Consider the following 9,032-nt stretch of genomic DNA (forward strand, 5'->3'; position numbering starts at 1 on the left):
AAGAGATATCATAAAAATTTTCGGTTGGAGTTTTGATTTTTATTTTCTATTAAGAACCATCATATCAAAGTTGAATGAGAAGATTAAAAAATTATATTAGAAAATAGAAGAACGGCCTAATGTAGTAAATCCCGATAAATTTAACCTTAACTAGACTAAAATGTGAAAGATTAAAAAAAAAAAAAAAAAGGAAAAAAGAAGCAAAGTGAAAATGGATAAACAGGAATAATTTCTGTACGAGGTGTCACCTGTCCAATAGTTGAATTATCTATTGGATTTGAAAGGAAATGAAATTATTATAGTGACTAATGCCATTTCTCTCATAACTTAGAAAAGAAGAAAATTTCCAACTAGTTCTACAGTATTTTAGTAGTGTATCGCAACAAAGCAAAAGGAGCAACGAGATAATCAGATCAAAAGAGCTTGACAACAAAATGGCTTTTAATTACACGTTCAAGCTGTCACGTTTTTCACCTAATTTTCAGCTCCACAGCCTAAATGGCAGCAGCTTACAATGTTGAGCACTGATGATTCATGGGATTCCTAAAACATGAAGGCATAAATTCCAATATCCTCAAATCACACTTTCTTGATAATCTGCACAACATCTTCATCCTCAAGTTCATGATCCTGGGACAATATCCAAGAAAAATAGCCCACATGAATATGGATTGCCAAGTCTAAGAAACGAGGAGCAAAGTGGTTGGGGATGTTATAGCTCTGTTTAAATAAGAGAAATCAGAACAAACCTTGCCAACTCTTTGAGGCTTGTGTTTTACGCTTGATCCCCATACAAGTGCACTGTAAACATTTGGCCAGATTAACAACTTAATCACTGGAATTTTGAAAATTAGATTCTAAATATGGTTAAAAAAAAGTAAATAATTGCTAAATCTTAGGGCAGATTTCTAAAACACATTGCAGCTGCAAAGTATGCAAGTAAAAGAAAATGCTATGACTTGACGCCATACTGCATTAAAGTTTTGGAAAGGATACTTACTACTTAAATTGTTTAAGCATGTCTTTATGAATTCGAGTGCAGAAGTCCTCAACTGTCCTTCTCTTCGATGACAGGATAACAGGATCTTCATAGTCTGGGTTCATCCCTTTTGGTTTTGTGTATATGCGAGTTAAATCAAGATACTCCCATATCTTATCCAGGAGACCATCCAGGTTCCACTCCAGGTGAGCACTATACAGTAGTTGGAAAAGAGAAATTATAAAAAATTATCAATGAACAGGAAAACATAGTTGCTGCAAATCAATCCTAACAAGGAATCCAATAAGACTGAGAACAATCAGAAACCAATCATAGGCTAGTAGTATTAGCTCAAACGTCAGGAACTACGGCCCTATAATCAGTGTTAGATGCCACCCAACTCCACCTCATCTTATACCAAAAAGCTACCCCAGGCATTGCAATCATCTTTTGAAGGTTTTCAACTGAAAGCAAATTTGATGGTTTTGTTTAATCAAAACAAGGTTTGTTCCCATCTCCTAAGTGGTTGTTATAAAACACTTTAGTGCCTCTCTGGAACAACTATTATTTGAAGTCAATCACAAAGACAATTGCATCTTAGAACCAAAATACTTCGATGTAGTAGACCCCAATACTATCATGACTTTGAACAAAATGTGTTAGCAAAAGGACAGTCAGACAATTTCCCAAAGGATTAGGGGGAAAGTACCTGATTGGGCAGTAATGAGGAAGTTTATCCAATATTTCCAGCTCTTCAAGTGTAATCTGATCAATCTTGTTCACCACATAGATGCAAGGCATATATATCCTACTGCCTTCAATGACATCTATTAGATCATCAGCAGTTGCATCATACCTTAGAGTGATATCAGCATTGTGAATTCGGTATTCACTACATATTGCCTTTACAGTGTCAAGGTCCAGGTGAGTATTAGTAACAGTGGAGGTGAAATTAATACCACCCTTGTCCTTCTTTCTGAATGTCAAATTAGGTGGTTCCTTGTTCAACCTGCCCCCGACAAAACAAAAAATAGTTAGACAGCAGAACAAGCTGAGATACTTTTAAAGCAAGAATGAAGCAAGAAAATGGTACAGAGTTTCAGAAAGAAAGTACTGCTACAAATGAGACTTTAAAACCACCATACACATGCAGCTGAAGAACGGTAGCAACAAGGAAATATGGATGCTCCAAGACATATACTACTACATTTCAATTATTAGCAAGAACTGACCCATGTTATACTAAATTCCAAATGAGTCACAAATCTGATCTGGCCCTATTTTGACATCAACATTATTTATTGAACTAGAAGTCCTTCAAGATAAATTTTAAAATCATCTGTGATCTCCAGATAAAAGTTCTATAGGCATGTATACTTTTTTAAAGTGTCATTGTTATAATTTCCTATTCCTCAATGATCTCCACATTGAAGGACATGTATAGGCAGTAAGTGGCTAAAAAACCAAACTTGCTTAGAAAGAAAAACAATATAAAAAATGAGAAAAAAAAAAAAAAGAAGAAGAAAAAGGATACCCTTAGATCCACATTGATAGCAATTTGGTGACAAGCAATATGTTAAGAATGGCTAAAGAATTCATAAAAGCGAGCAAATACAAAATAGGCCCGAAAAATTATCAAGGTGAAACCACCAGGAGGCAAAAGAAAGGTATGAATGTTACCTTATACCAAAGCCTTCAAGCTCTTTCTCGATAAGACGCTTGTGAGTTATTGGTTTTATTGCATCAAGAACGATTAATATACAATTACATGTCCTGGCAGTACTGATAACCTGGATAAAATAGCATTTCTTTAAAATACTTGCAACAATGGATAAGCATGAAATGGAAGATCAGAAATCAGCAGCATCTAAACTAAAAAGCAATAATGCTATGGGCCACAACAATTTTCAGAAAATATTTGACATATAATCATACTACTCTCTGACATTCATGACAACATGTACAAATTAGCTCGATGAGATTCCCTCCGCTCAAGTGCATAATCTTTAATGACACTGGCATAGCATTAACATGAAAAAAGAACCATTCTAAGTTGCAAAACCAAAATAAATTAATAGCTAGTCATACAAGCAATAGAAACGCTAATAATAATAATAAAAGAGAATAAAACTAAAATAAATAAACATTAAACTATAGAAATGCAAAATTACCATTCTAAGTTGTAAATCAAAAGTAATTTTAAAGCTAAGCATATAAGCAATGATAGCATAAAATCATCTATCTCAGACAAAACTAATTGTGTTCACCTGTCTCCCTCTACCCTTGCCATCTTTAGCACCCTCGATAATACCCGGAAGATCCAACAACTGCAAATCATAAAAACAGAGGGATTAATGAGTTTTTCATATTCAAGAAAAAGGTTATCTAACAAATAATCAAGCATCATGATGTCGTAAGAGGGAAAATATATGAGACTTATTACAGTGCCGCATTATGATTTACCACAAATTCAATGCAAATAGCATAGCTCTCATGATAGTTAAGGCATCAGATGACAGCAAATACTTGAAAACTAAAGCATAACGAGACACTGATTTAAAAACATTAACTTAAAACTAAAAGGTATTTCAGAATATGAACCTTAAACCTATGCAAATCCTGACAAATTCAACTTTATGGAATATCTAAACAGAACTAAGAACTGCGTCTTGCTTTGTGTCATTTTGTACATCACTATCAAGGGTAAAATAGCATGCAAGACAAAAGGGAAACATCAATTATTCAAATACCATGACTAAAATTTAATCAACCAGGAAAACCGCAAAAAATACATTAATCTTAGTTAAATAAAGAAGTACCTGGATTTTAGCCCCTCTATACATGATCACACCTGGGATACAAGTCAATGTAGTAAATTCATAGGAAGCAACCTATAAACCACAAAAACACAAGTTCATCAGTCCTCAGAACTGCACTATATTCAAGCAAAAGCTTCCAAAGAAAACATGTTATACTCGGCCCTCCTGTCCTCTGATTCCCAACAATAAAAAAGAATTAAGAAAAAAATTTATGCTAAACATTCTTCTCGGTCAATTAAAACAGCATGAAAAAATACCAACAAGAGCAAACAGACAAAGGAATTTACAACTAAGGAATGGTATGCTATTCAGAATCAGAGAGGTGAGTGTTGGACACAGATATGTGCTTGACATGGGTATATTTAGTTATTTATAGGTCTTCCATATGCTTTAAGGATTGGACCTCCACAAATATATCCACCTAACATTTTATGGGCATTGGTAACTCAAGCTCAAGGTACAATTTCAACCATACATAATTTCTCTGTCTTTTATACTAACCCTATTCCCCCTCCAGAAAATGCCATTCTTTAATGTTTTGCCAACGTAGTTTTGGTAGAGAAGAATAGCACCAAATTTCATAAGTCTTGCAAGGCAATAAAAACAGATTTTCAATACAAAATCAAACTACAGAACTTCTGCTAACAGAAGACACAAGCATATGTGGGCATAGCCCCATCATGACATAAAAAAAGTCATTCATACCTCTGAAAATGTTCCTGTCAACTTGTTAAGAAGCGTAGATTTCCCCACAGAAGGGAAACCTACTAGACCAACTCTTGCATCTCCACTTTTGGTAACATCAAAACCTTCACCTGCACCACCTCCTCCTTTTGACGAAGGTGTAAGGAGTTCTCTTCGTAGCTTTGCAAGTTTGGCCTAACCCAAATGACCAATAGACACATAAATAATTTCAACTGATGAAAATGAAGACCAACAAAAAAGAAAATGCAAATCACGGAGCTTTTAATGCAATGGAATATTCCACAACTGAACCAAAACAAAACTGAACAAAAATTAAAAGCAAATTTTCACCTTGAGCAAGCCCAGATGATGAGCTGTTGCTTTGTTCTTTTGAGTCCTTGCCATCTGAAAAAAGAAATCATAAAAAAAAGGACAATATTTAGTTACACTGGAATGCATCGAACTTTAGCAGTTTATCATATTTCAAGGACACATCTGGCTTTCAGGAAATAAAGGTTTGAAACTTTTAGAAAACGCAAACAATAAATCTTTCTCATTCAGCAATTCATTCCCATTAAAAAAATCTTTAAGATGAATATGCATGTAAAAAATAAATATCCGAAGCACAACAAAAAGGATTCAGTTTTGTTTACCATCTTATTAACCCGAAAAACATATAATTAAATTACAAAATCTGAACCTAAAATATTATCTTCAAGTCATAAAATTTCAAATAAATAAATAAAATAAGAAAATGGAAGCATACTTAATATTTCCCCGGACACTAAATAGTACGGAATTTTACCTTGAATTACTCGAAAATATATTCAGAAATTCAACAACTACTAGGCTAATAGAAGCAAAAGTACACAAATAGCATATTAAAAAAGATACATTTGGTATTATCGGTAATTAAGTGCAGCATAATGGAATCGAGAGATTATCCTATGAACTAAAATCAAAATAATGAGGAAAAATTAAGAAGCAAAGGAAGAAAGAAAACCTCATCTTCGATGTCTTTGATCTTTTGCATGACAGTGGCCATTGTTACAAAATAATAATAGTAATTAAGATGACAATAATCGGACGGCGGCGGTTTGGGGATTGGTTTCGGATACTTTGGGGAGGCGAAGGAGAAGAAGATGAAGAAGAAGCTACTAGAGAAAAGGTAATTAATCGGACAACAGGGCTTTAGATTCGGAGCTACCTAGGTGAGCACTGAGCAGCTATTGTTTTGGGTTGGGCTATTTACAGGTTTTCCTTGCTGAGTAAATTGGGCTCCCAGCCACCTTCTCTAATTCCCTCTAAACATTTTTTTTCTCAAGCTGATTATTCGTATATTTACATCGTATCTTTTTTCTTTTTAGGATACTTACATCGTATTTATATTATTGATTTTTTAAATAATTTTGTAAAATTTACGCCATTTTAAATTTATTTAAAATAATTTTGCGAAAATAGTGGGTATATTTACTCTAATTAACAATTAGACAATATCGCCCAGTATAGTATATTTACTCTAATTAACAATTAGACAATATCATCCAATGTAGTTTTGATAAGGATTGAGTTCAAGTCCCGCTGTGAATTATATCAGTTGAACATATATTTATATTGATACTTAGCAATTTGTATTCTATTTTGTACTTGTAACTATACTAAAAAGAAAACAATTGAATTCCGTGTGTTGGCCTGATGACTAGGGTGTTCATCGCCTTAAGTGTGGTTTAGATTCGAATTGCGCATATTGGTTTCTGGATTTTATCCTCCTCTTCTAATTCACCAAAAAAAAAAATCAATTAGGTAAGTACTAAATATTCTCCCTGTACTGATCGAGTGAATTAATTAGATGAATTGAATCACCACCAATCGGTCAACCTCTAAAAACACACTCTAGAAACCCAGGACAAGATAATCTCTCTCCAAAAACATGTTTACAAATAAGTTCCAACTTCAATAAATTCAACTATAAACAAACGTTTACAACTTAAAATTTCTAACATTATATCCAAATCATAATTTGGGAAAGAACATATGATGACAATGATATCACCACTTACATTACATGTGCTACAGACACTCTCACACAGTGGACAGTACTGAAGTTAATAAAACTCCTTTATTTTCAACGGCCACATAAGTACATTGATTATAACAGTTATTTCCGAAATGTAAATAAGCTTTTCTAAACAAAGTAACCTTAGAAGAGAAAGTGAACCACTTCGACCATGAGATTGCAATGCCATTTCCACGGAGTTTAGTAGCACATCGCATTAGTGGGATGGCTCAATCCAAAGCTTTGCTGCTTCTGGCATGGCACATTCCTCCTGGTAAAGATGATAGCATCAATATAAAGCATCAACAAAAGAACTAAGAAAGTTGCAACCATGAAAAATATTTACGAGGACAAAAGAAAATAGCTTCAAGTTTTTATAAGTTAAATGTTACGTCCAGATAAAAGAGCTAGATAATATACAAGCAAAGTTCGATACACACACATAAAGATTCTATAAACAGCTCTGCTTAACAGTTTCATGCTTTAGTGATAGAAAATGAAAAGTTTGTTTCCAGATTTATTTATCAGATCCTGATTCCATAAGATTAAGCAAGGAGATTAAGTAGCAGTAAACACCTATAGTATTCCAACTCTTCATTTTTATTGAGGGATCTATGTAGACACTCGTGCTTCACACGTACTTCCTCTGAATATATGAAAAATTGAGCATACTCATGTAGGACACATACCTATTTCTCGAGTCAGTAACAAGGTAAACACTACTCCATGAGACCTCTACCACCTTCTCCATGGAAGTTAGACAATGATTGAGAAAAAGAGAGGTAAAATATCAAACCTGCAATTGTAAAATAGCCTAAGGCCCTTAAGCTATGTTGCTCCGACACTTAATTTTCTTTAACTACAACTACCACATGTATGTCAATCGTATGCCAATAATATATCGTACAGAATCAGCTAAAAATGACCAATGTAAGAGACAATTTTTTATATGATAGCATCATCATCAAGAATTGAAGGAGGTTCTTGATGTCCCAATTTGTGTCTAACATGGGAGTCTGTTAAGGCTTAACAGCTAAGTGAAGATCATTGTTTTTCACATAAAGATGAAAATTCAAGATGTTAACAATAGAGTATGAAATTGGAAGGATTCAAAGCAAAAAACTTTACCAGCCAAGCGTTTCCATTGAGTTTCACAAAGCAACTGCCAAGCAATGAACAATGGAAGCTTCTCTGGGAACCAAAAGAACAACATCAGACCACTCAATGTTCCCCCATAACTCCCCAGCTTCATTTGTCTTCACCTCAATCTCAGCGCATCGAATTTCCGTTTCTTTCCCACCTCCATTCTTTGATTCCCAGACCACCATCAACTTCCCTCCCAAATTCGCCATTGTAGCACCGCATAGAAACCTCGGCAACCCTTTTTCCAACCCTTTCAATTCCTTCCAAGTCCCTTCCTTCACATCATACCCCCTTATATTCCCCAAATAATCATAGCAAAACAAAACCCCATCGATCACGCAAGCTCTCCCTCGCCACCCATTATCCAAATCACTGTCCACCGTTTCCCAATTCCCGCTTTTCACTTCGTAGCAAACCCCGTTTCTATCAGCCATAGCGTAAACTTTTCCATCAATAACAGCGCTCGCATGCATCCATTTGTCCCGGATTTGGATCGGACTTGGAACGGAGTTCCATTTCCCCGTTTTGGGGTCATAAACTTCAGCCCAGTTCTTCGATCTAGCCCAATTATCAACCACACAGCCGCCGATGACGTAAATTTTATCGTCAAAGGCTCCGGCAGCGGCGAACTCGCGGGAAACATGCATGTTCGGAGCTGGTTCCCATTTGTGGGTCCGGCAGTCAAGGGACCACACTTGTGGAGAAGGGATGTCTTTAATGGAGCCGCCGAGGACGTAGATTTTGTGGTTGATGGCGGCGAAGGCGGAGCCGACTAAGGAAGGGGAAGGGATAAGAGGGAGGGGGATGAGCGAGTATTTGGGATTTAATGGGTTATTGGGGTTTTGGTAGAGTGTGTAGAAGCGCATGAAGTGGCTGGTGTGGAGGCGGAGCGAGATGTAGAGGAAGTGCTCGGCGCAGCTGAGGAGGGAACGGGCGGCGTAAAGGAGAGGCGAAGAGATAAGGGATTTCATTGATTTTGAGACTAATGAAAGGGTTGGGTGGTGGCGTCTTGGGACTCGGGCTATGATGTTTAAAGCCAAGTCGTCTGGGAGAGATGGTATTAGCCGTGGTGGCTGTGTTGGTTCCGGTGGAGTTGATGGTTTGACGGCGGCGGTGTTGGTGGAGGTGGACATGGTTGATGGATGGGTAGTTGGGGAATTTGTTGGGAGAGGAAGAGTCAGTTAGACAGCGGTGAGTCATTTTAACCGTCACTTATAGATTGGGCCTCGGCCTTTTTTATGTATACTCTGCTCACTTCATGAACCATTATTTTTGTTTTTACGTTATAAATAAGGCTTAGTATGTCTTTTTTTTTTTTTTGGTGAAAAAGGCTTAGTATGTCTTTTTACAC

At 36.0% G+C, this 9,032-nt stretch overlaps 2 protein-coding genes across 3 annotated transcripts; both read right to left on the reverse strand.

Annotated features, from left to right (window-relative positions):
* Nucleotides 1-195: 195 nt before the first annotated feature.
* On the reverse strand, nucleotides 196-5,675 carry LOC105802292 (developmentally-regulated G-protein 3). Its single transcript, XM_012633855.2, has 10 exons — nucleotides 5,486-5,675; nucleotides 4,834-4,887; nucleotides 4,504-4,677; nucleotides 3,799-3,870; nucleotides 3,247-3,306; nucleotides 2,660-2,769; nucleotides 1,689-1,988; nucleotides 1,001-1,192; nucleotides 750-801; nucleotides 196-630 (listed from the first exon to the last, which is right to left on the reverse strand). Exons 1-10 carry the CDS (start codon nucleotides 5,525-5,527, stop codon nucleotides 580-582), a joined length of 1,107 nt encoding a protein of 368 aa, XP_012489309.1. The 5' UTR covers nucleotides 5,528-5,675; the 3' UTR covers nucleotides 196-579.
* A 740-nt stretch (nucleotides 5,676-6,415) lies between these two features.
* LOC105802290 (F-box/kelch-repeat protein SKIP6) lies at nucleotides 6,416-8,881 on the reverse strand. 2 transcript variants are annotated; one of them, XR_008191075.1, is made up of 3 exons: nucleotides 7,667-8,881; nucleotides 7,228-7,334; nucleotides 6,416-6,809 (listed from the first exon to the last, which is right to left on the reverse strand). XR_008191075.1 is itself a non-coding variant. In XM_012633852.2 (2 exons), exon 1 carries the CDS (start codon nucleotides 8,812-8,814, stop codon nucleotides 7,690-7,692), a length of 1,125 nt encoding a protein of 374 aa, XP_012489306.1. In that variant the 5' UTR covers nucleotides 8,815-8,880; the 3' UTR covers nucleotides 6,416-6,809; nucleotides 7,667-7,689. The 2 variants fall into 2 exon arrangements, 1 of the variants encoding a protein (XP_012489306.1); XM_012633852.2 differs by lacking the exon at nucleotides 7,228-7,334 and having other exon boundaries at nucleotides 7,667-8,880.
* Between the last annotated feature and the right edge of the window lie 151 nt (nucleotides 8,882-9,032).

Source organism: Gossypium raimondii, chromosome 11 (assembly GCF_025698545.1).
Source record: "Gossypium raimondii isolate GPD5lz chromosome 11, ASM2569854v1, whole genome shotgun sequence".
Lineage (NCBI taxonomy): Eukaryota > Viridiplantae > Streptophyta > Magnoliopsida > Malvales > Malvaceae > Gossypium > Gossypium raimondii.